General features: G+C 37.5%; 2 protein-coding genes across 2 annotated transcripts in view; one reads left to right on the top strand and one right to left on the bottom strand.

Moving 5' to 3' along the window:
- The window catches only part of LOC126557895 (spindle assembly abnormal protein 6 homolog), a 143,171-nt gene that overhangs the window by 22,360 nt on the left and 94,596 nt on the right, over positions 1-26,215 (bottom strand). The gene's annotated exons all lie outside the window — the stretch shown is intronic.
- On the top strand, positions 753-23,940 carry LOC126559822 (homeobox protein abdominal-B-like). The gene is made up of 8 exons (XM_050215996.1): positions 753-804; positions 9,203-9,255; positions 11,727-11,778; positions 15,494-15,940; positions 16,198-16,388; positions 16,505-16,658; positions 23,309-23,520; positions 23,617-23,940. The coding sequence occupies exons 1-8, from the start codon at positions 789-791 to the stop codon at positions 23,809-23,811; spliced, it is 1,320 nt and encodes a 439-aa protein (XP_050071953.1). The 5' UTR covers positions 753-788; the 3' UTR covers positions 23,812-23,940.

The raw sequence follows: 26,215 nt of genomic DNA, 5'->3' as shown, positions 1-26,215 counted from the left end.
TGCTTTCTTTTTTTTGTGCAGTGCGTATTTTCTTCAGCTAATCCTATGAGTATCATTGAATAACAGTAGCATAATTACACGAGTTTGTAGTGAAAGTGTATAAGCAGCGTACAGGAAAGAAGTTTTCACAAGCAGTGCAAATTGTGGTGCTATATTGTGAAACAATCCATGATGTTACAAAACGTGGTAGAAATATTACTTCGCAAGCTTTTGGAACGAGTAAAGTGATGTGAAGAATTTTGGATTGTTAAACGAGTACGATGTAATGTTTGCGTGAAAGTAAATTACAAAAAGAAATAGAAAATATTATGCGTAGAATGGTAACCCAAGATTTGAGTTGTTCTAAAAAGCAATGAAGAGGCGTGAATGCTGTACATCCGTTGCGGTGCTTCAATTATGTGAAACGATGAAATCCGAATGAAAAAATAGAAGCAAATATCCCATCATAAACGTTAACAGGCATTATAAAATCATAAAAATCTTAGTTTACGCTTCGCATACACTTGATGATGCGTGTGAGCTATAAACAAGGTTTAATGGTATTTGAACATTGCAAAGACAGCAACATAGGTCAAATTGTAAAAATAATGTGTTCAATGATAGCTCATTTATCTTTTTACCGTGGAAAGGTTTTGAATTTATCAACATGTTGACCACTAACCTGCAGTTAGAATGAGTGATTTTGAACGCATCAGAAACATTGATTCGTGATAGAATTTTTGGTGGATAACTTCATCTTTAACTTGGTGCAATTTGCTGATAGAAACGAATTATATACCGTTGTGAAAATGATTATTAAAAAAGGTAATTATGAGTGTTTTATTCTTATTTTCATTTCGATTATTTCAATAAGCTAGTTTTAACTATATTGTGTAACAGTTCATCAGCAGTGTTCTATGCTGTGCTGTAAGCGTGCAACATTCGTTCTCTGCTTTGACATTCCAAACATATTGTGGAAAGAATCATTCCGAGCTTGAGATGACCTAAATAAAAAAAAAATCATCAACCGAAGCAGCAAACATCTATGAAAGTAGTTTGAACTGCAAACGGAAAAAGGTTTGTCCTTCACGTGTTGCAACATCCTACAATTGGTTGACCTTAAACGATTACTGAAATAGAGCAAAAATAAAAAAAAAAATCCCGAAAGGATCGGATCTAATGGTGATGGACAAAGGCAGCGCTAACCCTTTGCTACACCCAGCAGTGTTACAATTTGTTCGCCATACACAACCTTGGGAGCAATAAACCGTTCAAACGAGTTACGAGTTGTGAACTTTATTTGACCTCGTTGTAATGTTGTCTTAAAAAAACCCCGAACAATGGGAAAATCGAACGGAAACGCAAGCAAACGATACGTATCGGAAAGTAAACATTTGAATAAACGTTATGCGTGTGAGATCTACCCTACAGGCGCAACAGTCCCACGAAAGATGAAAGCAGATTTAAAGAGAACGGAAAAACAGGAAAGTTTGTATGCCGTATTATTGTAGCGATAACATTTTCAAGAGAAATCATTGTTTGGGTCCGCACTTTTTTTCTATCTAAATTATGTTAAAACAGTGCACACTGTAGCCTCGTAATGGATTAAGAACAAAGCTGTACAGTAGAGAAGTATCAAAGTCTACGACGGGGCTGCAATTGAATTCAATGCGTGAAGTGAGTTGATTAATTTTTATTACTACGCAATAACTCTGATTTTGTGTTGAAAATAAATTAACGGTAGTTTTCGTATCGTTCGAGCGACATCATTTCGCCAAGAAAACATTCCGATATCTAAAAGGCTGTGCCTCAATTCAGATGAAAAAAAAAATCGGAGCACTTTGGCATGAAAAAGCGTTCCCGCATCGACTCATGCTCATGAAAAGTAAACACAAACATACCGCTTGTATGAAGAGCAAATATTTACTGTTCTCATAAACATAGAAGAGTTTTTTGTGTGCGTGTGTGTAGGATACTATTCTCGTATTGTTGATGCGTCAGATTTGAAGAATCTTTTAAGGTGTGATTTATTGTTTTTATTGATTTTATTTCAATTATTTACTGTCTGTGTTAGCAGCACGTTAGAGCTAATCGAGGCACGCTAAAATGTTTGTTTGTCTTGACAGTTATTAGAGGCGCTCTATTGTTTTGAAAGCATGCATTTGTACTTCTTGTTGGTGCCGTTGTTTGTATAGATACGTTAATTGATTTAATATGCGACGAGCGGTGTGTTCCAAACATTCACATGTTCCGATTCATCTTCTCATGGCAGCTCGGATCGTCAGTTCAATAAGTTATCATACGCAGAATTGGCCGTTTTAGTGAATAAGGTAACATGATTACTAGCTTTTGCTGCGCAAGATTTAGGAGGCACTTAAATAAACATTCAGTTGTGCTCTAATTTACACATTCTGTTCGGTACTATGATGTTCTTTTTATGTTTGTTATGTAGAATGAATACAATTGTACAAGTATGGCGAATTTATTTCGTGTGGCATCCATTTGCATTTCGTTTTGCAACGGAGCGTGCGCATTATGGCGGACTTGTTTCTTCGTTGAAATTATTACGCAGATCAAGCCTAACGAAGTACCGCCCTGTACCAATAATGGTGGTGAGAAGGTAGAAAAAAGTAGGCGTGGCTTTTTCGAAAAAAGGCGAATGGTTGCGTTAAAGCTCTAGCTACATAGCAACCGAGCTAATCTTAGGATTTATCTTAAAACTCGTTGCCTATATTATTGAACGTTTCATGTAATAAAAGAAAAATTACAATTTGGTGTACATAAAGTTAGATGAAATTTTTCCTTTTGCTGTTTTTTGAATGGCATTTTAAAAGCACTACGAAATTGAATTTCTTTTACACGGCAGAATCAGTATTTAATTTTCATTCATGCTGCTGTCGTCTTACCTTCTTGTGTGTTATTGAGAATACTGCTACGAATAAATAAAAATTAGGAATGTTGAAATTGTGCTAATACAAAAAATGGTAAGTTAAGGATATAACTTAGGTTCGAAAGCATTCTGCAGTTGAAGACGTTTTTTTTACCAGATCCTTCACCAGTCAGTTTAAGGTGACTCCACAACCAATTTGGTGCCCAGAAATCTCTCAATTGCCATTCATCGCAAGCTTTTAGTCGTGATGTTAGGTGTCGGAAGATATGCCAGCAGCTGGATCACCGTCCGAAAGCTTGGATACGTTGTGGGAATGGAGCCTATATTCGTCGGATATTCAGCACAAGCAATGTGTTGAGTCCCGACTTTTAGACATCCTTGTTCAGCAACGTACCGATTTGCCAGCAACGCTATTGTGGCTATGGCGGTAATGTGTAGATTGAGACCATTCATACAGCGTTGGAGGGGTATCAAATGAGTAAAAGGAATCTCTTGGAGATCCCTTCCTTCTTCTTAAAGACCGCGCCGTCTTAAACAGACTCAAGGTCAGAATTCAGAATGATGATGATCAAAACGTTATTTAACACTGAAGGCGATTTTTAATATAGTTTGGTTAACAGCATAGCATTTTTATTCAATTCAATGGTATGTAGTTCATCCATCCTTGGTCTTATCTCATTTACTTTCATCGTGCAACGTTCTAAAGCATGGTATTGTTAACCCTTTAATAGTGTGTTGGTTTATACGCGAATGTCTCGGGCAGTTTTGTAGACGTCAGTTATGTTTCTGTTTTCGCTGTGTTTGTGAAATATTCTTTTATCATCCGGTTTAGACCATGAATTATTGGATTTCATTTGATACAGCCCAGTATATTGCTAATTCAATTGGTTTTACGTACTGCATTGGCTGATAGGTCGATTTCGTGGTACCATGGTTTGTTTTGGAATTCTGATTGAAATTGCTCGAATTTCTTGTGTTTCGTTTCGCAGGTACAGTTTTTTATACTATTTTGTTTTTCGCTGGCATCAAGACGTCATCTAATCTTAGTTTATTTTTGATGTAAATTTCCGAGTAAATGCCATGTTTGGCTAATTCATCGTCTTTTTCGTAGCGCAGGATTTCAACATGTCCTAACATCTTTTCGATTTCCGCTTTCATTCGCTTACATTTCATTATTATGTTGTATAGTGGGTTTTCTATGTGTTTCTCTTTTTGTGCTCTTGCGAATATTGATCGTTTTTTTGTGGTTCAAGTTATTTTTATATTTTTAATTAATAATGACGGTCCAGTGCCGTATTGTCCCAGTTATTTTTATAGTTGCAGATATTTTTCATTAGGATATTCAAAAGTATCATGATAATATGCAGTGAAAATTTCGCTATCCACATATTTCTTTATAGCTAGGTGTAGTTTTTTTGTCCAGGTTATTTTATTTATTAGCAGGTAGATTTTTTTTTTGTTTCTTATAAAAAGACAATGGTCTAAGATGGTCACCCAGTCTGCAATGCTTAATAGTAGAAAAAGAGTTTGCTTATATGCCCTATGTAAAATTGACTTGTTTGAAAAGCTAACGGTACCGGAGAAAATGACAGTAAATAAAATCGAGTCGTTTACGAAGCGTTGCAGAAAAAATAACTATCATTTAGTTTCAAACGAAGTCATAGTATTTAATACTGTACAAATCAGGAATCATGCACGATAATTTGTTATCAGGTACACAATATGATAATATTTTATATAGGGATTTGGCGCTGTTTACCATTTTTTAAAGTCATAAATAACGTCCTGGCTCTGTTTACCGTTTGATTCAGAATTAAAATACATCATACGAAAGAGGATTTGCCAATAATGCAGACTAAAAGCATTTCAGACATTAGCAGCAATCTAGTTACCATGTGTGCGTCATTCAATTAACATTGACTTTTAGAGAACGCTCCGCATGGGATTTAAACGGTGCGGTGCCCTGCCCTGCAAAGACTGGCGCTGCTGTTGCTTGAACATTGACCACACCGAAAGATTGGCATTACTGTAAAAAAATTAGAACAGTTTAAGATTAATGAAAAATATAACAGATTCCGTATGCTACGATAATGATTATAGCAATGAACGCTCTACGGATTGTTTTTGTACAGCTCCTGAGCTTAAGTATAAGGAGAAAACATCAAAAAGAATATTTTTGTTGTTGATGAATTCGTTAAAATTAATGAAGAATCTTTTGTAAAATAGAAGGAGTTACATTATTTTAAAGTACATTACAACTTACGTAAGCGCCATCTATAAAACAGAATAAATGTGGTTGATGCATAGGATAAAAATTAGAAATACATGTTTCAACGATAGATGGCGCATAATTAGCGCTGAACGAACGATATTCCAACCAGGGGTGGTAGACCAAAATAAAAAATATTTGCTTTAATAAAATATTGGCTGGGTTATGTTTTCAATATTTATTTATTTACAATTGAATATGACGGTCCAGTGCCGTATTGTCTGTTTTCAATATTTATAAGTACAAATAATCATGTATCATCGATGTACGTTGTCATGTTTTAAAATTTATGAAATAACCATAAAAACCATAAGAATAAACCACACGAATAAAATAAATTTATTTGTGTAGAAATGGTGCTGATTAACGAAATTGTAGTCAAAAGTTAGCATTCTTCATTACTTGTTTAAATTGTTGCTACATTATTCTTGACCTGTGTATTTTGTATGACAATGTACATAGATTTAATGTTACGAAATAAATGTATTTAAGTTGCGAATTTAATAAAAATGTTGTAGATTGTAAATCTTGAAAGGAAAAAAAAATGTTTTCTTGACTTTGGTGCAAATCGACCATACTAGCGATAACAGCATCTCCAAAATTGGGACCATGTGAAACTATTTAACTTTGTTAGCTTTAACACATGACAGAATATCATCAATTAAATTATTAGCGTATATTAATGAAGCATGCGTAAGATAAATACCAGATAAAGATCGAAAAATTATGTTATTATGCCTGTCAAGCAAGCCGTGTGGCTTGGTTCGCTGTTTGATTACTTCATTTCAGGATCATTTTTGTTATTCCTTTTTGTTTAATGAATAAGTGGGAGTGGTAACTGCTTCAACAGAGATGTCAAACTAATATAGAGAAATAACAAAAACACAACACACGCACACACACACACCAAGGCAATGCTAAAGAGTTCTACAAAGTCGCTAAAGCAAAAGCGACACCGTAGTGTGGTTCAATCTTGAAATCAAGGCTCCCTCATGTGAACTCTAGCTCTTCGTAAAGTCGCTTCTGGTTTCTATTTCAGCGTCTATTTATGTTCTCGTTTTTTTCTCATTGTCCTACGATTTCTGCTTAACATTGCTGGTCATGTAGCTTTTATGGAATGAACAGAGGAACGAAAATACAAGCTCTTGACTGTAAAACGACACATATGACAAGAATGATAATTGACATCGTGTATAAGATGTTAAAGGCGTCGTAAGAAAAACATCACTCCAAAAATGTAAAGGAAGCAGATTGTCTCAACTGAACTTATTTATGCGTTTTAATGCATCGATAGAAAACAGCTAGTGGTATGACAACTTTGCAATTTAAAACAAACCCAGCCACTTGAATAAATAAACAACTTGCAAAAAGTGAGTTAAACGCTCTGCAAGCATAAATACTATTGTTTATACTACAGGATTTTTTTTTTATATTCACAAAGAACGACCTGACTTTATTGGTATAATATAGGCTTACATTGTATAATGGCAGTAAACAATGAACCTTACCGTATATAATACAGGATCGGCTTCAAGAAAGGGACAGCTCTGTATCAAAATACACTAGATACACAAAAATGGCTTTTTTATTTTACATAGTGCTAAAAAATAAAAGGCGTCTGCTAAATTAGGGGATTTTAATACTTGAAGGAATATCGTTACCATAATCTTCGGTATATATGAATCTGTCTCAATCTTCTGTCGAACCGTTAGCACAGTTGTCATGGCAAGATGAACGGAATAACGGGATAGACCTAGATCATTGATATAGCAAAAGAAAACGAATATGGGAAGGAAACTGTGAACAACAAATCCCTTTGGAATTTGAAAAAGAAACATTCAAGGCACCCCTTAATAGATGTTCCGTGTCTGATGCGTTGTAGCTCGTGGATAAAAGGTACAGGAAAGATGGGAGTGCTCCTATTGCTATTGCCAGCATAGCAACTGCTGCCTGCGCTTACACGAAACATTCCTTCTGAACGCCATGATATCTATCAAATAGAACGAAATTATCGCTTGCCTTGGAGGTAGTACGATTTGCTCCCTCAAATGATTTCTTCCACATGCTGCCACAAGCGGTGTAACAGTGACAAGCCATTTCGTAAATGAAAGTTGTGAGCTTAAGCTAAGGGTTAGAGCTGGGTTTCTTAGCTTTGGATTTTGCGAAATTGTTTTTTTTTTTTATAGAATTCAGACTCAATTTCAGAATTCAATTCAGACTCTGCCATCAGACCCGTAGCAAACATCTTGAATTCTATGGTAGTTTATGTGCTTAGTGCGAAAACTTAGTGCATAATGCGAATTGTTGGTACTTAAGTGTATTATTAAGTTTGCTATTATATAAAACTTCGCCAAAGCAATACGGCCAGGCCGTCCCTCATGAATAAAAAAAAAAAAAAAAAAACTTCGCCAAGATATCAAAGTTAAGAGGCTACTCATGAAATCTTTGCTGTAAAAGGTTCTTATATGTATAGCATAATTAAATAAAATTCAAGAAATCCAGAAACGCTACTCTTACGTAGGTTGTTGTAGTGTCATGGATAAAGCGTTGTTAAAAGCATAAATATATTATAGTTTTCAATGAATAACAATGAATCGCGTGCCACTATATAAGGTAATAACCGAGTGAATCATTTGGGCCACCAATTGGACAAGGATATTATCATTATCATTAGCTGTGCTATTTATATTTATAATTACAAATGATGAAACAAGGTGCATAAAAGAGGTGTACAAAAAATGTAACGGTGATATTGGACTTTGGAGCCCACATCAACCCATATCAATGCATATTTTCAGATGCATTTAATCTGGTTTTTACCAACAGATTAATGGTACATCTCAGGATATTGTATGGGAATTGCATGAGTACGTTTCATGCTCACCATTACATCTTCGTCTTTTTTTAAGACTGGCTGAACAATTGAATGTTAAGATCGTGTACATTAATAAGGATAAAACAACAATTATTGAGCCTCTTAACAAAATGGTCGAATAGCATCAAAGACTCGATTTCCAAAAATGAAAACTAAATTCGGTGTAAATAAATAAAAAAGTATATTGCTATAATAGTATCCTCGTAAAAAAACTATATACCATACTGTAACAAACAATTGCATTATTTGAGGTTCAAATTTAGCAATACTATGAACGAAATTAGTGCTAATCGTTGTAATAGGTTTAATAGGAATTAAATCCATTTGGATTGGGTATACGATGAAAACGAATACTTTTGTCTTCGACCAGACCAATCTGTTCGACTTCAATTTCTCCTCTGCTTCATTCCTGACAAAACCTTGATCCCAGCCTTTTCCAAACCTCACTTTAGGTTTACTTTAGTTTTTTAAGCAATTTTTGCTAACCCAGTCGTTGTAGACAAAGAAAAAAAAAACATTGAAAATGAAATGAAACGAACCAAGGACAGGCTCCTTGGTGAACGAAAAACAGACTATTTAGAACATCATTTTTGTATGAACAAGAGATGGTTTGTTTGATTGGCAGCACGTAGCTACTAACTAAATAATGACGTCTGGTCAGCAAAGGTTAAAATGGTGCAATATTAAAACCAAAGTTGACCAGCGTAACAGGGTCAAGCGGCATCGTTTGTAAATGCCACCCAGAATCAACGTTATCGGTACAGTTTTAAGAAAATATAATTCAAACCTAGCTCGTGCAATAGATTGTGTTTGATGTGTCCATTATTTTGTAGAAAACCGATACTTTGGCTGCGTTAGAAAGTATCATAACATGCTACTGGGGTACCGGAGTAGCAATTGATGTTGTTGCTTTTATTCATCAGGACTGGGGAAGGGGTGGAGGGTGTGGAGAGGGGGGTGGGGGGGTGAGGAGGATGGATTTGGGAGTGATCACCATGGAGCCTTGGTGTACCATTTTTGAGTTCCTGGGATTACTTTTCTTTTACACGTTGCTAGATAGTTACAGTTCGGGCTCTTGTGTGTAGAACTGGCGCCATTGCTTCCGGGTCATCCCGGTATGTTTTGCCTGGATTATGTTTGTTACACGAAGGAAATTAATCGTTCTTCCACTTTATTTATTTCGTTTCAGAAAACAATGATAACCATTACCCATCGCTTCGCGTAAGTGATCTCATTAGAAAGGTGAGTGAAATATGGTTATTGTGCCCTTACGACGCTTTGTAATAAAGATGTTTTGCTTTTCTTGGAGCAGTGTGGCTCTAAACATTATAAAGAATAAAAAAAGGCGGTATTCTGTAGAAAGATACGCTAGCCAGCGGGGTTTTGGCAAGCAAAGATAAACAACGATGCGCATGCTCCTCAAATTGTTGTAAATAGTGAGCAGGTGTTTCTCAGCCGAAAGATTGACTTTACTCCCATGGTCGAAGCGAATCTTGATCTCAAATGAAACAATATTAACAACGGCAAAGTGATAAAAGTAGCAAGAACCAAAAAGGGTCTGGCTTGTTATATACATAAGGCCCGTCGGAAGAACAGCTTTCGACTTTGTTGGATAGCAGGGTAGACGATGAGGACATGCTGCACTCCGACTATCAAGAAATATCTTTAAAAAAAAAACTTTCCGATTATTTGCTTTCTCGTTTCCGTGGGTTTTGTGCGATAATTGGAACTTTTGTATTAGACGGGAGTACATATCTCATGGGCATTTTACGAAAGTAACGCCGAGATGTGACTGAAACGTAAGAGAACGAAGAACAATAAGGAAACACACACACACACACACAAACACATACACACACCGATAAAAGGATCGATAGTACCCAAAAAAAAAGCGAGAGATGAAAATATTTAAAATGAGTGTTAGCCTAGCAAATGATGCCGGCGGAATTAGAAACGGAGAAATGCTAATGAATCAATTATCTTTTTATGGATTTCTTCTCTGCAGTCTTGTTTTTCAACAACTCCATTTTCGTTGCAAGATTAATCGATTGCTAGTTGCATTTGAGGATTTATAATTTCAATTGAATAAACTAGTAAAAAAAATCATGACAAATAGAAAAAGAGTTTCATGACTATACATAAGTTCAAAGTAACCACTCATATAACTTAAAAAAAATAGTGTCAATGTTCACGGTCATATAAATCTCTTCTGGAATAAATTTATAGACGACATGATGAAAACTTGATGTTGCCGAAAGAAGGAATGTGAACAGAGTTAGAAAGGATAAGAGTTTGTATCACGAGAATAGCATTGTTAAATTGTATGATTTGTCCTAAACTAACTTTACTTTTCAATGCTGATACCACGTAGTTGGATATTCAGTCCCCTCACCACTACGGGGGAACGGTCTGGATGGAATTTGAACCCCGGTCCTGCCGTTTGAAGACACCCAATTGTCATTATTCTATGCAATGTGGAATCTGAAAATACAGCAATGTACTTTACAATAAAGGGCTGTCGTGAGATAGTGGCGACAGTGACACCGACATGACCTAGTGGTTAATATCGCAAAGAAGATGAAGCAGATAAACTTTCCAGCAAAGATGTATAAATACAACCCAATAATTGTTTTATAACTTCTCGAAAAATTGTACGACGTTGCATGGAACGGTACGTGGAAAACATTCGAATCGCTGTAGACTTTTTCTGAATTGAATATTTGATAACAGTTTAGCATACAGTAAACATACTTTACTACAGCCACACTTGGCGCAAGTAAAACATTGTTCAAAAGTGGTGGGCGGTTGGTGAACAAATGCGTGGATGGTGGAAAATACTCCTGTAGGGGCTGTACACGAGAGACATGTCAAGAATCTTAAAATATTCAAATAAATTACACCAACCCGGTCGCTCGGAAAAGAAGCGTTGAACTGGGAACGTGAACGTGGCATGGTAAGAAATAAACCATACTATAACCACCACCTAGCTTAGGTTGGCATTAATGCGTCGGGTTTCTTTAACATTGGCTGCCATATTCCAACGCATGACGATCATGTTTCAAGAGATAAAGATAGCTGGATAGAGAAGAGGCAGCAGAACGAAAGAAAGTCATGCAACGACAACGTAATGCAGAGAAGATATCCGTCCGTTGTATCATGTATTGAGTGTATGACAATGACCAAGTATACCGAGTCACCATCTGTTAGTATGATGTTGGATGTGTTGTCGTTTTTTTGGTTGTTGTTGTTGCTGTGTATTCTGTTGTTTCTGCTTTCGTTTTGGAATGATGTAGAGAAATTATGGCGGGCACGTGGTGGAGTAAGGGATGTGTGTCTTGTGCTTTGGTTGTCTGGTTGCTCAGATTAAGATTGTCGAAACTGTAGAGGCGCAGTTCGCCAAGGCGGCGAGGCAGCCGTTTTGCTTCTTTCCAACGCACCTGGCAACTGTCATGTTATTTTCCTGAAAGCAGCTAGACGCCATTTTGTGATGTTCCTTCCCTGTCGTCTGCTGGTTTAAAGTTCGTCGAAAGAACACACAAAGATGGTGTGTACAAATTTGAAGTGGTATGCGCTAGAAAAGTTTCAGATTGGGCAAAAGATGAAATTATACATTCGAGATTATTATCTCGCCGCGTCGAGTATCTTAATTGTTTACCATTTTCTTTTGAACAGTACCAACCAACATTTAAAAAAAATTGAATTTTCCGTTTCAGAATATTCCCAACCTTATTGGAAGAAATAGTATTTTAGCTACCGCTGCATACGGTATGTATAAGAAATATGTTTTCATAAGTAAAATCCATCTGCAACACACGATGATCCGAGGCATTATACAATTATTTCGTCATAATCTTCAACTTCATTAATCTACTCGATTGTTAGGCCGTATAACAATCGAGTAGATCGTTTATGAGTGAATAAAAAAAAAACATATGACTGATCGATTAATTAAAGTACAAATTTGACAAACGGAAGACGAACGAGTAGAGACGTCTAAAATGGGTGAAAAGTTTTGCACCGAAAATTGAGCTAAGGAGCAATAAGAACGTAACCGAGTATCCCCGGTATAAGGCAAAGAATATGAAGGAAATGCCTTATCATTACGTTTTATATAATTTAGTCAACACAAGCAATCAACAGACAAAGTAAACACAATCTCTTCAATCGTTGTTTTATTTGTCCAAACGATTTTAACATAGCTTAAAATGGTACAATTATTATGTACTCTATAGATTAGTCTAATTTTGATTGTCAAATAATTATTCGTTTCCGTCTTTACCTTCCGTCTTTGAATACTCACTAAAGTATGGCGTAAATCATGATGTACCTCACAAAAAAAGAAACACAATTGTTGACCATGATTTGAGAATATGCCATGATTTATTCAATAATTATGGCTATTTGACATTGACAGTGTTGCAGCGACGGGCTAGGGAAATTTGGTGAATGAACATAACGATTTAATGGGAAACTCTTTTTGTTGCTTCTCGCATCGTTAGACTTTTTATTGACACTTCTAAGGTGCCCATATGGTTATGCGTGTTGGTAACGAGTTCAAAGATTTGTTGATCTCTTCTCATGTAGTTGTTGTTGTTTTTTTTCTTTTGTTTCTCTCGTGCAGTCTTACGCCAAACCGAGGGTTTTGCGTTTGAAGTTGGAGAAAAAGCTTGCACGTCCGGGCAAGGAATGATTCCCAGTGTCTGTCATATTTTAGCCTGCGCTAGACTGCAATGAAAATTGGTTCGTCATCCTTTTTATGCTACTGTACTGCTGTCTGTGCTTTTGTCGGGGTTTCTATTCTTTGACGACAAAGACGCCAAATAAACAATCGTTATAAAAGTTGGTGTTTAATGGTCGTGTAGGTCATATAACATAAAAATCAACACTCTCTCACTAACACACGTCCGCACGCACACACGCACAGATACACGCGATTCATTGGAAGGAGAAGGTGATGAAAATGGTAGCACTACTACTAGTTGTATCTTTTTAAAGATACAATATAAATACAGATACATTCTAAAATTTTTGGTAGCAATCGATGGTACGTTTCTTCTGCCTAAGAACGCCTAATGCTCTTTAGAGTGAGTGTGTTTTTGCTAATATGGTTTAAACCGTTGACTATAAAGTTAAAATCTATCAATATGGACATGCGAAGTATGGCTGGAAAGACAGCGGCCAAACCGAATGCTGGATTTTGGTGTGTCTCTGCTTGCTTTATGGTGTTTGTAAAATGGTATGAAGCGTGCGTACCTTGAGCTATTATACGGGCATGAACGTGTGTTTGTTTGTGGGACTTAAGATGGCGTGGATGATGAGCGACGAATTTGAAAAAGAAAGAAGCGATCTCGTTTTTATGATGATTATTTTATGATTATTGCATTAATTATGGGGCTATGGAATAATGACTGGAACGTTTTGTGGTATGCTGTTGCTAATGTCATTTTTTATCCCTTCCTGCTAGGCATGCAATATGTGAGACTATAAATTTATATTGCACTCTTTTGTTTTACCATTGGGTTTTATGGCTGCGAATGTCGTACGCGTGATTGCATTTGTCGGAGCGCCACAGGTGATAGCGCAGAACGGAAGCATGTGCGACAGCATACGGCAGCATAAGCATACAGAGCATTTTTGTAAAGTCAAATAATTTCACCTGCAAGGCCAGCGCCGCCGGGCAGTCGATATTCGACCATAAAATAGTTGGCTGCACGCAGAAGTAGTACGGTGATCGGACGAAAGATGTCGCGAGTGCAGCGACATGATGGTGTTGGTGGAAAAGCACGATGCACTTGACTTGCGTAAAGCATCGTTCCCCCACTTTCTGCTTTTCACTTACACAAGCAACAACTGTATCAGTACATTGCGTATACGTACACGCAATAGGGAGCCGTGAGTAGCGATACGCGAGAGGAATCGAAAAAGGTTTTTTCTTGCGTTTAACAATTGTATGTAAGGTGCCTAGTTGCCTGAGAGAGTGCGAGAAGAAGGGATCGCTCTCTTTCATTCGAACGTTGCTGCCACTCGCTTCGATGCTCGTGTTCAGGTGTTCCCTCCTTGTCGAGCGGGCAAGAAATGTTTGGATTGCGCAAGAGCGCCTTTATTTATCTCACACAGCAAAAGAAGCGCGTTTGCGGTGTGTTGTGCAAACACGCAAGTTCTATGATTTTGTTTTCAGTGTAAAGCTGAACTTCTTCAAGTCAAGACGAAAGTCGGAAAGTCGTAGCGCCACGCACACCAAGCACACATTGGCCTTGGGCATAGTGGGAGTGTAGGCAACGACACGTTTCGGATCGACGACGACGACGACGACGACGACAACGACGACAATAGTTTACTGCGGTGGCAAGGGTGGTGGCAAACCGTGTACATCTGTTACTGGCGGACGAAAGGTTGTACGGAGATCGGTCCGTTTTAGTTTTTTGAGTGAACGTGAACGTGCAGTTTGAGAGCAGAGCGGCAAAGCAGTTTGGTTCTTGGATAAATCCATGGAGCGATTTCGATACTTGATTAACATACATGCCGATGCGTACTGTGAATGTAAAGAATCATTAGCCGTCTTATACCCGGCCGGATCGTGTATCAGTGTTGTGAATATCTGATGCGGTGTTTCGACGTGTGGATGTAAACTTAAACCATAGTAGCCAGAATTTAGCCGCTCAGAGTCGGTCGTTGTGCATCGTTTGAAAGGAAAAGTGCGACCGATCGAAGTTTGTTGTCGAATTGGAAGCAAAAACATGTTTGATAGCAATATGTGCTACTTCATAAACGGATGCCAAAGAGTTTCGCGCCTTCTTTGATCAAGCCTGATAATGTTGAAGTGTGGGCAAAGCTAGACTTTGCACCAATAAGTGCATGTTTGAGTTTGGTGAATAATTCCGAGTTGTGTGACAATTGTAAATTGCAAATGAAAGTTTGCCGAGCCAAAGGAGGTGAATAGTTCGAGTGGGAAAAATTGTACACCGCCAAGCAAACTTTCATGTTGGTTGTAAACATATGATCGCTTTGATAAATGCTGTATTGTTTTACGTGCTGTGTGCATAAGTTGCAATTGGCATAGGATGAAATGATGTTAATGGTTCGCGACCGTGCTTTTTATAGAGTGCAATATAACATAAATTTGTATAAGCTGTGCAATTTGTACGAATAGTTTGTGGAGTTTTTGTGTTCGAATTCGAATGGTGTCTCGGAAAATCGTGTGTCAGTTGATAAAAAGAAACAGAAACACTAGGAAAATCCCAGACCATACATTAGAAACAAAAGTGCAGTACTGCATTTAGTACCGTCACAAGTGTGTCGCTTGGCTAGCATTCAGTGCAAAGTAAATTTTCACTCGTTTTCAATAATTCCCATTTTTTGGTCAACCCGTTTTGTAAAAAAACCGCAAAAATTACGATCACACTGCTGAACCACCACCATCCTCACCACACCTCTGACCTGGCGTGCGCAATATACAACGATCCCCACGATGTCACGGCAGGGTCGCACGCTGCTGCCGGGGCCTGGTGGGGGCAGCATTCCCATCCGATGCACACGGTGGGAGCGGCGATGTATGGCGAGGATACGACAGGCCACGCCGGTGTCGGTAGTCGTAGCCCTCCTGCCTCCATGCACAACTCCGCCAGCCACTCGAGTGCTGCCAATCATATCGTACAGCAACAACAGCAGCAGCAGCAGCAACAGCAGCAACAGCAGCAACAACAACAGCAAGTGGCTGCTGCAGCAGCAGCAGCAGCAGCGGCGGCAGCTCAGCAACAGCAAGTGCAGACTCAATCGGCAGCACCACAGCAAACACAGAACACTACTTCGTCAAGTGCATCGCAGCAGCAGCAGAGCAGTGCCGGGTCGGTGGTATCTCCAGCAACGCAAATCGTACCTCCTTCCACAGCTAGTGAATCCCCTGGAAGCGTAAGCTCCCAACCATCAGGTAGATATCAGTAATCAAAAATCATATACGTGAGCGTATTTAGTTTGAGTTTAGTATTCTGAATGTGTTCCTTAAGCGTAGTGATGAATTATGAATGTTAGGGAAAATTGGCTTGAGTTTTTAGCAATCTGTTTGACTTGATGGAGATTATTTGTATTTTAGTTTGTTTTGTTTTCTTTTCTTTTTTTATATTTTGTGTACGTACCACCGACACCCGATTTCATCAAATTCGCAAAACGTGTGATCATTAACGATAGGTCCTATTCATATACCAGCAAAACGTCCTGCGTTTGATCCGGATTCTCGGCTAAGGCACTCGTATCCATGGGGGAACGAGTCGGCGGCTGATTACGCTTACCACGCACAGTATCCACCATATGCACTGGCCACTGATATCAAACCAATGTATTACTCAGGCTATCCAGGCCCAGAAGCCAATTTCCAATCCGTAAGTTTCGACAGCCAAAATCAAAAAAAAAATACATCTGTTGATAAATTAATTATGTTTTCCCAAATTCTTAAATAACTTACTTGTATCTTTATTTCTGTTTGTTTCACATGCAGCATCCGTATTACACAAAGTATGAGCCGGACGCTTACATAGCAGCGGAACGATCACGAGGCGTCCCGGGTGATCCACCTTCCTTGCAGTCTAGCTATGAATCATACAATTCGTCTGGTTTGAGGTCCTATTCCAGTGAAACATATCCTAATCCTGGTACGTATTTAAAACATGTTGCTGTTTGAAATTCTTGGCCATTTTTGAGCTAAGAATAATATAATAAAATATCGAATGCCTGTCACAGGAATGTACGCCAAAATTAAATGAATGATAAATTTTCCTGGCATTCAAGCACATGAACATGTGTGGGTTTATCGATGTGTGATAGAATAATATGAGATAGCGAATATTGCTATTGTTATTCAAAAAAGTATGTCTATTGACCCGTTTGGAGAGAAACGACTGACCAGTCGTTTACCTTTTCCTCTTGCGGTTCTCGATAATATTCATTTTTTGAAGTATGTATGTGCATCCTGGGAATGCCATTTATTGCTCATAGATGAAGACGACTTTACGTCAAGCATTTAATTGAATTATGCAAAGCTCTCGGTCCTTAATCACGGAAGCGCACCTTTCACCTAACGTTCACCTCTCTCAGTAATTGGAAAAATCTATCACTTTTTGTACACTGCACGAGGAATGTCGCCGTGTAGTCTGTCGTTCAACGAATCAAGAGCGAGATGGATGGGGCGGCTTTCAGTATTTCAGCAAAGTTTCACCCATCGACCAAAAGACTTGCGCACTTGAGCGATGAGTTGTGTTGTAATCCACGTTGGAGTAAAAGTATGGTTTAATTTAGTAAAACCTTGAAATAGAAAGCAATCACTTGAAAGGAATGCTGCAAACCAAATGTTTGCGCTGTTAGTGATAATTTTTATCTATCAAATTATTCATGGACTTTTCTTGTTTGCTACTGGAAATGAAAATTGTGAAGCAAAAGAGCGAGAGAGAAAGAGAGTGAGAGAATAGAAACTCCAATTGCGATACACATATTTCACAGTATAGAAAAAGAAAGAGATGAAGCGCGCGCGAGAGAGAGAAAAATGTTAATATAAAACTAAAAACGCGAGAACGAGAGCGTAGCGTATTGAAAGGTTTTCCTTAAGACAAAATTATTCCTCAATCCAATACATAGAGCCTACACAGAGCTCAATCTATACACGAATTCTTGAACAAGAGGTGATGAGAATAATAACAATAATAATACTTTTATGAACTCAGTAAAGCCACTGCCAAAGAAACATGGTTGTTCAAACATAAACAGAAAGCCCAGCGAGTAAAACACATGTTTTTGTTTACAATTGAGCATGTAAACTATTGCGTGAACCGTTTGGCAAAGACGCATAGGATTAAGCATTTTGTTTACATTCTGCGCGAAAGCACCTTTGGCAGCCTTCAATACGGTAAACTATAAAAAAAAAACAAGAAAAACTTCCTTCGCAGCCAAGTTACCGGAACAAGAGCAGTGAATGGTCAGACGGATTTGACCCGTTTCCTCTACTATTTATTTTTCTATTCGGTTACACGAGCTTCCGCATTGTATCGTGCTATTTTGGAACTGAGAACTCCAAAGTCGACCCATCTGTTTACTTTAGTAGCTCTGTGTTGATTTTATTCAGCTCGTCTGCACGAGCTTCTTAATCCAATGAAATGAACTACAGTTAGTCCTAATAACATAATGAAAAATTATGCATAAATGATCGAATAATCGAATCGAATAAAGCATAAACTGTGCGCAAATTTAATGCATATGCTGATGCTCCGATGAACATTGACGGTAGCAGAAACAAATGCGTTTGCCGTGACGGTAGCTATGGGAACGAATTCAGCAAAGAGGGCCAAAATTGATGTTGCCGAAACAAAATGCCTTAAAATACGAAAGTATAAAAAATGTGGGTACAATTTGTAGAAAAACACTTTTTAGCCATTTCGAAAAATATGCGAACTAAGCGGTGTCACATTTTATTTACTACCAAAATCATTCGCAAGAGTAAAGTAAATTTTTGAAAACCTTTTGCCAGCATTTTCAAGCCGTTTTCTTAGCGATCGTAAACGGTGATCATTTAACAGTTTTATTGACTATTAATACCGTCTAAATGGCCGTGTTACCTGCGATGAAAACAATACGTAAGCGTAATGTTAGCATGTCAATGTTGTTAAATAAATAGTTCATCCCATAAAAATGGGTCATTAAAAATGAATAGTTTAATACTGTCGGTCTTAGAATATAGACATCAGCTACCATGTTTATATATCCCGATAATGATGGCGATAATGGTAATGGTTACGAAGGTGTTACTTTTATAGATGTCATAAAAGCAAATGATTATCAATGCTAATAACTCAATTGAGCCAATAACACCTGTTAAAGCAGCGATGTTTGAGCATTCGGCGTGTTTGTGTACCGTGGTGCCGTATATGAACATTACGTTAGCGTATCGGAAATTATTATTTGTCTGGTTCAAATGGGACAATTATGAAATTCGGTTCCATTGTTTGTTACAACGCTTAATTATGGCTATGGGCAGCTAAAATTGAAGGTTATATTTATAAGTGAGATCACCGTATCGTTTAGTCTAACAACGGGGCAGAAATTACACTAAGTGTTGATAATTAAAAATGAGTAAAACACAAAGCTACATTTTGGTACCTACATAAGCAAAGTGGAGTTATTCAGGCTCGACTAACCAATTAATGATGTGTGTAAAAAATTCTCTAATTTCTGTGTGTTTCATTCCAAATAATAAATTATTGCGTGTTTCAATAGAACTGCTAAAGAAACATAAAAAAGATTGGTTTAAGCAATATTTAGTGAGACACCTATTTGACATATTATTATAGCTAATAGCTTATAGCTAATATGCTATAAGCATATTTGACTGCTAGTAAGAAAGATATGTATTGAAACGTGTTTGAAATTCCATCAGGATTATAGCTCCTGTCTAATGATGTTTAAAATTGTGGGGTCATGCTTCCACCGTCGTGCTTACTATTGCCTCTTATTACCTTCTCAGGTATTTAAATCAGTGCCTAATGGATAAACTATGCCAGTAAACTGTTGCTGTAACCATGTTTAATTTTATTTTGACATTGCACCTTTTTGCTTGCTCCTTGACATTATTTCATCTTCGCTGGATAATCAGCCCAGTGTGCTGGAGAGCAAACTAAAGATGATGGTCACATCATCTTTAGTCATCTCGATCCGGTGATGAGAGAATGACTAATACTGTTATCATCGAAGCCCTGGATGACCCCTACATTATAATGTTAGAGTGAATTACTATTTATTTATTTATTTATTTACAATTGAGTATGACGGTCCAGTGCCGTATTGTCTAGAGTGAATTACTACGTGTAATAATTAACTAAGTGACACATTGTTCGTTATCTGTCATTTGCATAACAGGCATCAATTATCGGTGGAGTGAGTTAGAAGCTAAACATGGGGAACAAAGTATGTTATCAATTGCACGATGTACTCATCGATAAGCACAATGTAGTTTAAAATGAGCTCTCATACGACTGGACAATCCAGCTATGACAACTATTAATTGGTTGTCAGAAATTAGCAGTACTTGCACTTTGTTACTTTAGATAATATCTTCCTTGGTCAGTATGGTTGTAAAGCTTGAACATAAAATGACTTGTTACTAAAATGTTGGCAAGTTATGGTTGGAAATATTATTTGTTTATCAAAGTGACGGCCAAGCCAAGCCAAGTATTCCTTATGGTAGGAACTAATGAGAAATAAACTTTTGGCCAGTTATTGTAATGAATGAATGAGTGCACAGCGGTTTCTTGTTCTGCATCACGAAGACAGATTTGTGACTCGGAAAATGGATGTATGTAATGTAATGCAAATGTAATTAACATCGGCTGAGTGTAATTGAAATAAGGAAATTTTGTAGGTTTCGTCAGAATTTTATTTACTACGCTTGAACTACCAGGTGTCATTCTCATGGCGTGACAGATGTCTGGTCTTTCTAATTCGTAGCATAATAGTGAGGTTATTGTATAGTCTCACCATTATATCATTTCTTCAACCTCCTTTTCCTCATAAGGTTTATCAAATTGTTGAAACTTCGGAAGATTAATTTCTAAATAATAGTTATTTTTATTAAAGATTTTTAAACTAAAACAAGATGAAATTAAAACGAAAGGATCTCTGCGTATAACTAAACTACCAGGAAGAACATTGGAAAAGTGTCGAAATATGGTTCTGATTCATGGTTGACGGATCAATTCTATTGCTTCCTACCTTCTACTGAGTACCTTGTACTCAGTATATTAATACAAGGGTAAACAACGCATTGCCTGCCAGCTGTTTTTATCCGGCCTTTTATACCATTTTGGTAGGATTTCTCGTTAGTGCTTTCTTATAATTCCTGTAAGTCGGATAATAACCGCCCGGTGGCCCGGTGGAACAGGCGACAACGGCGCCTGTCTTCAAACGAGGTTCAAATCCCATACGGACCGTTCCCCCGTAGTGAGGACTGACTATCCAACTACGTGGTATCTGCGAGTCTAGTAGGCCATTAGATGGCCGGCATGACCTTAGAGATCGTTAAGTCAAGAAAAAAGATGATGAAGAAATCGGATAACGACAGTGTTTTTTTTTAGCAATCATTATAACAGTTTTAGGTAGTACAGGGTTGGGAAGAAGAAGTGTTTATACAAGAACTAAGTGTTAAACATATGTTAATGTTCAATAATTGGAAAATTGGAAACATTTAATCCACATATTTGTATCACCAATATAAAAATTGGTTTTTTAACTATGTTTATCACACAGAGGTGTTGATCATAGCATAAAGCGACACTTTGAAGTACCTGTGGAACAGGTAAAGAAATGATTTCAAGGAAAGCCTTCAATGGTAGTTTAAGCATTATTGGGGCGGCCCGGTGGTTTAGACGACAGCGGCGCCTGTCTTCAAACGGCAGGACCGAAGTTCAAATCCCATCCGGTCTGTGTCCCCCCGTAGTGATGAGGACTGACTATTCAACTACGTGGTATCGGCAGTCTACTAAGCTATTTCGATGGCCGGTATGACCTTAGAGGTCGTTAAGCCAAGAAGAAGAAGCATTATTGTAATGTAATTGTAGACCCCAAATGAAAATGTAATTGAGTAATGTCGAACCACCTTCGCTCTGCGTTTGTGAGGTTCTTGATTTGCTTTGTTCAGGTTTTGCACTAAAGCTTCAGCTGTGTTTCTAAAGTTTCATCAGAATAAACTCTGAGAATCTCCATTGAACATCGACTTCTTTACTTATATTTGTGGAACTAGACATACCAGAAAATTATCAAAATGAATTCATTCAATCACTCATTCTCCTTGTTCTTCTTGAACTAACGACCTGTTATTTAATGGTTACGTTAGGTCTTTATATTTTTTACTAAATATATTGATACCACGTAGTTGGATAGTCAGTCCTACGTTTAGGAAGACGAAAGAGGACGGGATTCGACCTGTTTCGAGACTTGTCGCATGAATTTTGCAAACTTATCCCTGTTGTGTGAACGACTACTACCAATTGGTAGTCAGGCACCAAATATAGTTTCTAGTGAAGAATAAGGGGGGAAAACAGAATAATATGAAATAGAATTCAGGTATAGATGGATGATCTCAACCTAGAATAATTAAGATTTGATTCTATTTTAATGACAGTAGCATTGTTTGCTTCATCATGCCGAATATCGAAACTTAATCTAGGTTTTGAAGGCCCGGTGATGAGGCAACAACAGCATTTTTCTTCACATGGCATTACTGGGGTCACAAATCCAACTCCGGTATCAGCAAGTCTAGTAAGCCATTTCGATGGCCGGCAAGACCTTTGAGATCGTTAAACCAAGAAGAATCTAGGTTTTGGTGGGATCAAAACAAGCAGAGAGAGAGAGAGAGAGAGAGAGAGAGAGCGAGAGAGAGAGAAAAGAGACTACAGCGGTCCGATTGAATCGATATTTAACTTTTTCATTCTGTGATGGGACGATCCGATAATGTCGATTTTTTGTTCGAAATCTGTAGTATGTCCTTCATGTTCCTCCTTTAGTTCTTCGGGTGGGTGAGAAGTCAGCTGCAGAAAAAGCAATTTTTGTATAGTTTATTTGTTTTAGAATAACATACAATTATAGACGTTACTATTTTCTGTAAATGTTGTTGTATGATAATTTGCAACATAACCGCTAGCACAAAACATACATAATTGTATCATTTAGCGTGTTAATATGCTAGTTGGAGTTAAAGGTTTGCGCTATGTGGCTAGCGGCAAATTTTTCCAGAAAGATGTGAATCATCTTTTAGCCTCTTTGATTTAACATTTAAATATAAACAAAAACATCCAGAGGATTTGCGTGAGATTGGGGATGTAAGAAGAAATTCTATTTGAAATACAACAAATTGATAATATCTGGATATGAGTAAAACAAAAAAAAAAGTTTTATGGAGCAAAATATATCGGCAAGTAGCAATTATGGTTTGTTTTGAATTGTTGATGTGAAGGTTTAGAGCATAGTTTTCTTTTTACAAATTATGTAGTACAAACAGGTACATCATCATTCTTCGAACTAAAACAGAACAAATAATGGATTGAAGTGAACTTAATATTCTAAATATATGGGACATGCTCTTAGTCCCTGTACTTACACCCTGCATTTCCAAGGGGACTCAAACCAAACGTGTTCAAATAATGTATTTTGATTTTATTGCTATTAATTGCTCATAAGTTACATATTTTGTTGTTACACATTTTGTAGCATAGGCATCGCATCTAATATTTTGTGTTATTTATTTCTACATTCGTTTGTGTAGGTTCCAGCTTATCGGTAGGCGTTAGCGGTGTGGGGTCGTGCACGCCTTCCAACCCACTTGAGTGGACAGGAAATGTAACAGTGAGAAAGAAACGAAAGCCATACTCAAAATTCCAGACATTGGAATTAGAAAAAGAGTTCCTGTTCAATGCGTATGTTTCAAAGCAGAAACGATGGGAACTGGCTCGCAATCTAAATCTCACCGAACGACAGGTATGTTTAGTGGCAAATTGTTTTATTGCGCACCATTATGGTTGGAGCAGTGGTACATGATTTTGGGAATATATGTGTGTTTGTTTATTTTCCCAGGTTAAAATATGGTTCCAAAATCGCCGAATGAAAAACAAGAAAAACAGTCAGCGTCAATCAGCGCAAGCAAATAGTGGTAGCAGCAACAACAGTTCCAGTCACAGCCATTCCCAGCCACCAGCGCATCACAATCCTCATCACATAAGTCTTGGTCTGGGAATGTCAACACTGCATGGCTCTAAAATGCATCAGTGACCTTTAGAGCAACAACCACACCAATCGGAAGCACAGTCACAGCTTAGTCAGCAACAATCGCAGCAGACTCTTCTTCAAACGCAACTGCAGCATCACCCTCATGCGACACCTTTGCAGGAACACACGCAGCAACAGCTATCTCAATCGCAACCACTGCAACTTCATCCATTGCAATCGCATTTGATTCATCAAACCACTCATCAACCCAATGGTGAGCAGATGAAGCAGGAGTTGTGTGATACACCTACCACAACGATATGCAGCCACTTTCCTCATCCACATCTCGTAAACTATCCCACTCATCAACACTGATTTGAACCGATTCGAGACGCTACAAATGACTGTCCGTGCGCGTTGAATTAATGATGGCCATGATGGCTAAGCTAATACGTAAATGAAGCGAGTTTTGAATAAACATAATTAATAAACAAAAACCGTAAACAAATGTATCGGAGAGTCGCCACCAATTCCCAGAAAATGCAAGACTTTGCATGCGAAAGCTCTGCGAACCACGTAAAGGCATCCACCGAACACAGTTTGTTTATAATTTATGCGGTAGTGGTAGACGCGTTTGTGAGGAATATTCTGGAGACTGTGGGGGACGCTTATGGGACAGTTGTACATAGTAATTATTTGTAAGCTATCCAGCCAGTGAGAAAAGTCCAAAATGTGAGACCGTGTGTGGGTGATCTAAGTTAAGGTTTAAGGGATGAATGCCGATTTTCAATGAAACATTTATTGTAGTGCGAGGCAATGGGAAGAAAAAAACAGACAGAACAATTGGTTTAGTAGAATAAATCAAGAAATGATGCTTAGTGGAAAGACAAGGCTACAAAAAAGGTTCTGTTTGCTCGTCTTGGAGCAATGTAGTAAATGAGAAATGTAGATGAAACAGGTAGTTCATAACATAAACGTAAATATTTAAAATCAAACTTTTCCTGTTTAAGTTACTTAAGGTGCATGCAAGCGATGGACATGTTAGTAAAGGGGACAACACGAGCGAACGGTATAGGTTCATCTTAATAAAAACTTAACTTAAATATTACCCATAAGATGAGGAGGCGGTGCAATGAAAGGAAACAAAAGAACTTGTACATCAAGTAACGAGCATTAGTAATATTTTGACAGTATTTCAACCTCTCTCTCTCTCTACCGAAATAAAATTCACTCATAAAGAAAACATGTTATTTTCGCTATATTGAAGCACCGAAAATAGTTCGACTATTACGGAAGAACAACAAACAATGTGCCCCTAGGCACCGAGACGGGTAAAAGGCCGGTTCCGCATGTGAGTGTAGTGAAGGTTTACCAGCTTAAACAACCAACCAGCTTGAAGATTTTCCATCAGTATCAAACAGATATTGCTTCAAAAAGCGATAACAAAAAATCGCCACCAAGACACAAAAGTAAACGAGACAATGGAACACGGGAGGGAAATGCGACTGAAATGCATGTGATTACCATTATTATTACATGTGATTATTATTATTATTATGATTAAGATCATAGATAAGTATCGACCTTCGGGACACTCTTGTGTTTCATTACATAGTGAATTTGTGTATTTGGCTTTTGTGTTGTTTCGATTCCTCTTACGTTACACACTTTTACACAGGCTATTAGAAAAGCCGTCGGTTTTATTAGGTTTTAAAAGACTTGAAGTGGATATCGGTTGAACGTTCAATAGATTCGGTTCTTAGGTATGTACATTTTCAGTAATTGTTTTCTAATGAATACTTGTAAAATGTCCTAATAATAAATGTATAATAGTAGTTTATCCTTTGGTCTAATATTTAACTCGTACTCTGTTCTCGTCTTTATCATTTGTGTATATATTTCGGTTGTGCAGGGTCGGCTGTTCTATTTCGGATTTGACACCCGTGTTCAAAATTTTGATACGGCTAACGCTAGGTATGGCTACACTATGACATCCGCTAGTTTAGTTTATATCATTTTTGATAAAAGATTGTTGTATATTGTTTTGCTAAAAATAATTTTGCATCATAGTTTCGTTTTATAATTCTGTGAATGATTGAAACTAAATTGAATGATTAATTACTTGGTGGATTTGAAACAAAAAGGGTCCTGTTTTTAGTGCTTGTTTTCATTTTTGTTTTGCAGAATACTTCACTGTTATTTAGTGAAATGTTTGGAAAATGTGTTTGGTAAAAATAATACCAAAAATAAGTTGGATTAGCATATGACACAACGCATAACACGATGGTAGGAAGAATCTTCATGTTTATGACAAAAACGGACATGTTTGTCAGTGAGGAAACAATTTCATAATAATGTACAGTACAGGCAGTAGGCACAAAAGAAGCCAAATAACCCTAAGAAAACGAGAGCAAAATTGATGTCGATCAATTTCAACAGTACTAATGATTAAGGATCTGCCAGGAGC

The sequence above is a fragment of the Anopheles maculipalpis genome, chromosome 2RL (genome assembly GCF_943734695.1).
Source record: "Anopheles maculipalpis chromosome 2RL, idAnoMacuDA_375_x, whole genome shotgun sequence".
NCBI lineage: Eukaryota > Metazoa > Arthropoda > Insecta > Diptera > Culicidae > Anopheles > Anopheles maculipalpis.
The sequence above is the reverse complement of the archived record's forward strand: the minus strand, read 5'-3'. Positions and strand labels throughout refer to the sequence as shown.